The following is a 4,386-nucleotide window of genomic DNA, read 5'->3' on the forward strand; positions in this document are numbered from 1 at the left end:
GTTTTTCCCTTTTCTGTTTTATTTCTAGTTTCTTTTTCATTTAGTTTTTAACTAATATTAAAATAATCCCTAATTTAGTAATACATTAAAATCCCCTACAACAAAAAGGTTTTACCCCAAAGCTATTTAGTTTAGTATTTTGTTAATTATAAAAGCATTTGTATATTGGTTTTTGCTACTGTTTTATTCACCTAAGGGTATTTAAACATTTTATAAAAATGGGGTTTCTTAACCATAATTACCTATGCATTATTTGGCACGTCTAGAGCATTTTAGTTTTAATGTTTGGAAACTTTTACTGTTTGCCTATATTTTAAATTTGAATTTGAATCGTTTTTGAACTAACTCGAGTTTATCAACAGTAACCGAGGGGACGTGGCATCCTTAGCAGAGGGTTACTGTAGCTTAATTATCCGGGCGTCACATTGGTTCGGTCAGGAAAGAGCATTAATCCCGGTTGCATGACGAACCGAGACTAATGTGAGCATTAGTCCCGGTTTGAGCGGCTAGGGCACCGTACAAGCATTACTCCCGGTTCAAATGGGACCTTTAGTCCCGGTTAGTGCCACGAACCGGGACTAAAGGGTGCGATGCCCATTAGTACCGGTTCGTGCCACGAACCGGTGCTAATGTGGTTGAGGCATTAGTACCCGTTCGTGGCACCAACCGGTATTAATGGTGCAATTTTCAAATCCTACCGCCCCCCCTATCACCTTTTCAGTTTTGTAAAAAGCAAAAGAAAATGATAAAAACTTCAAAAGTTAAAATCCTTCGAGATGTAGTTATGTTACTACATCTACTAATTAGGAAAATGTAAAAACTTAAATTTGGACATGTTTTGCAAAAAGTGGAGGGAAAATGTAAAACAGGTATAACTTTTGCATACGATGTCAGAAAAAAACGTATAATATATCAAAATGTTCAGCACGAAAATCCGCATCCGATTTTGACAGCCTACAACCTATTTGCAAATTTTTAGAATCCTCAAATTCCAAAAGGGAAAAAAGTTATGCTCAAATTTCGTTTTTTTTAATTTTCGTTAAATCTGGTAAAACTATGGTCAAACTACTTATTCAAGAAATATTAGTATTACTAAATAATTATTCAATAATATTAGTGTTACTAAATAATTATTCAATAATATTAGTGTTACTAAATAATTATTTTAGTTTTTTTGAATTTTGGTCAAATCTGGTCAAATTGTGGTCAAACTGTGGTCAAACAATGGTCAAAGTACTTATTCAAGAAATATTAGTGTTACTAAATAATTATTGTTTTTAGAACAATAATTTTAAATTCAAACAGTGAAATTTGTGACTTCATGCTCAAACTAAACTCCTGAGGGTTAATAGGATTGACATCTTACTATTGTTAGGAAAACAACAAGTGCAGACTTGGAAACGAGGGAGAATAGAACCCAGAAGTTAAGCGTGCTTAGGCTGGGGGAGTGAGAGGATGGGTGACCGTCCGGGAAGTTAGATGATTTGAAATGATGAGCGGTGATTAGAGATTAAATTGAGCAGTGATGAGGGCTGATTAGAGATTAGAGGTTAAAATAATTTGGAAATTTGAAAATCGAAAAAATATTTCAAAAAAATCCTTTAGTACCGGTTGGTGTTATCAACCGGGACTGAAGGTAGACCTTCAGGCAGCCATGTGGAGGGCCTTTAGTTCCGGTTGGTATAAGAACCGGGACTAAAGGGGGACCTTTAGTAACGACCCTTTAGTCCCGGTTGCAGAACCGGGATAAATGGCCTTTTTTCTACCAGTGGACGGTGGAGCTGCGAAAAATACGGACGATTCGCGGGGCGGCGGTGCAATGGTGGCTGGGTGGGTGCTTGACGGTCGAGTGGTGGCTGTCGCAGCGGCAAGCTCGGCGGCGACGACAAGTCGGGCGGTGATGATGCTTCTGGTTGTCTTCCCATGCGAGCCCTCGTAGAGGCCACGAAATTTGATGGAGCAGGTTCATGGGCGAGAGAGGGAGGTGGACTGTTTGTTGAGTTCGATGCGACATTTATGAGCGGACTTGTGTTAGAGTTCAAGGGCATTTTGTTTTGGATGTATTGATTTGCCGCAATTTATTCGGGAACAAATCGTGTTTGAGTTAATGGATTTTTTTTATCTTGGTTTCAAAAATTCGTAGTGATCTAGTAGACATGTTTATGAAAAAATGGACATATTAGGGGACTTTTCCTGCCGACCGTCCTAGTCACCCTGGCCGGCCCGCCTGACCGGAGGCCGTCACATCTTTACCCAGCTTCACCCCACGGGATATCGCCACGTCGAGGCGTCATGTTGCTCGTCACAATTGTTATCCAAATCTGGCCAAGCTGTCGGTCCTACCAAGGCACCACTAAACAAAAACAATATAAAAAGGTGGTTCCCGCTCGCACCCGGGGAAGGCCGCAACCTCCCGCCCCGCCCCGCCCCGCCACCGGCAAAAGCACGCCACCGCGCCAGCGACACAGCACCATTCTGAACCAACACATTTCCTCCTTGCTACAGCCTACAGCAACACACCCAGCGACGATTCGTCGAGGTAGCTTGTGTTGGCGGCGGCGATGGCGATCCACCTGCTGGCGTTCATGGCGGCCAAGGGGTTCGTGCAGGTGTTCCAGGTCTCGGCGCCGCTGCTGTGGCCGCTCAACCTCTGGCTGCCCCTCCCGCGCAACCTGCCGGAGGTCTGCGTCGTCGTCTGCAGCGCGCTCGCCGCCCACGTCGCCTGGCTGCGCCGCGCCTACGCCCGCCGCGGCTCCCGAAGCCGCGATGACGACGACAGCGAGCTCCACCGCCAGGCGCTCGTCGACGCCTCCGCGTACTGAGATGCCGGAGCAGGACGGTTTTTCCTTTTTCATTCTGATGATTTGTAGGTTTGCTGGCTGCACTGCATGTTCGATCATTGTGTTCCCGAGCGTCCCGTGATATGTGTATGTTGGCTGCAAGTTGTAGTAGCATTCAATCTGTAGATACGAGTAAATTCTAGTAGTAAAACCGACGGATTCTGTCGTGATTATTCGCTTTGGTCAATTGCTCCAGCATCTCCAATGCAACGGTACTAGAGTTACTATTTCTTCAGGAATTTTTCCATGGCAAGAACAGAGTAGTTTTATTTGTTTTGACCGGGATGGCATTGGCAAGAGCAGAGGAAGCTTCGTCGTAGATCATACCGAGTACGTAACGTACGCGCCACAACGTGCCAGGCCTTCACGTCATCTTCTTATCGACTCATCCTAGCTACTCTCTGGTTAACTAATATTCAGTCGAGATCATCATGCTAAGTAAGTGCATTGCTGAGCACCTGATAAGTACATGCACTAGGTAAAGTATAGTGTCTTATCTGACACGGTGAAGGCGGCTAAAAGTAAAAGAATTTTCTCTTGTTGATGACTTTTCTACCCAGCATGATGGCGTGAGTTGTTAGCATTCTTAACCGATATTATGCGACTACTGATTGTTAAACGACAAGGGCATTTGTCCATCTTTGACGGCCTCTTTCACGACCAGTCATCCCTTCTCGATGAGCAATTTGATAAAATGACACATTTTTTCTTGTACTTTGATCCAATGGCACGACTTTCTTTTTATTAGATTAAATAGCACACTTTTCATTCATAGCTGGATAAAATGGCACAAACTGAATTTTTCCTTCTTTTCCAAGTCTGAGCCCACACGTCATAATACTTTGGACGAATTTGCCCTTCTGTCTGGTCAACCGGTTTCATTGAAACAGAGGAAAGGAGACTATGCCAAAAAAGATCAGAGGAGACGAATGACCCAGAGGAACGATCAAAACAGAGACGAACGATCCCGAGGAGACTCACAGGTTCCCTCCCATCCCGTCTCTCCCTTCATCTCTCTCTCTCTATTATATATCTCTCTCTCTCCTTCTAATTCGATTCAATAAGCATGTAAATTAAAGCTAAATTTCTTCAAGACCGGGCATCAATACAAGCTGAATTTCTTCACAGGAAAAAGCATCTGTAGCTTTTAGACAGCTGAACGGGCAATCAAAATTAAAAGCTAAATTCAGGCCAGCGGCATGAGTTTCATAGGTAGACTGCTAAAGCTAGCACTACGGCGGCGAGCAGCTACAGCCAACTACAACTGCAAGCAGCTACGAACACGTGCTACAGTCAGGACTCGAACATGTCCAGCAAGGGACCTGGACTACGACGCGCTACAGGGAACTTGAAGTGGCGGCACCCTTCTTCTCCTGCATGGGTGAGGGAGCGGCCGGAGCGTGGTGGACGGCGGCACCCTTCTTCTCCGACACGCCAAGGGAGCGATCAGAGTGCGACGGACAGCATAGCGTCCTCCACAGGAACGGGCGCGGCGCGGTGAGGTGGTGGCGCCGGGGAGTAGCGGCGAGGATTCATAGTTGTGGGG

The 4,386-nt window shown here is 44.9% G+C and overlaps 1 protein-coding gene across 1 annotated transcript; it reads left to right on the forward strand.

The window, feature by feature from the left end:
- Positions 1–2,381: 2,381 nt before the first annotated feature.
- LOC125530243 lies at positions 2,382–3,013 on the forward strand. Its single transcript, XM_048694634.1, has one exon. It carries the CDS (start codon positions 2,562–2,564, stop codon positions 2,820–2,822), a length of 261 nt encoding a protein of 86 aa, XP_048550591.1. The 5' UTR covers positions 2,382–2,561; the 3' UTR covers positions 2,823–3,013.
- The last annotated feature ends 1,373 nt before the right edge of the window (positions 3,014–4,386 follow it).

The sequence above is a fragment of the Triticum urartu genome, unplaced genomic scaffold (assembly GCF_003073215.2).
Source record: "Triticum urartu cultivar G1812 unplaced genomic scaffold, Tu2.1 TuUngrouped_contig_6173, whole genome shotgun sequence".
In the NCBI taxonomy this organism is placed as follows: Eukaryota; Viridiplantae; Streptophyta; class Magnoliopsida; order Poales; family Poaceae; genus Triticum; species Triticum urartu.

Coding starts and splice junctions, on each gene's coding strand:
- LOC125530243 (XM_048694634.1), top strand. CDS start 2,562: ATGGCGATCCACCTGCTGGCGTTCATGGCGGCCAAGGGGTTCGTGCAG.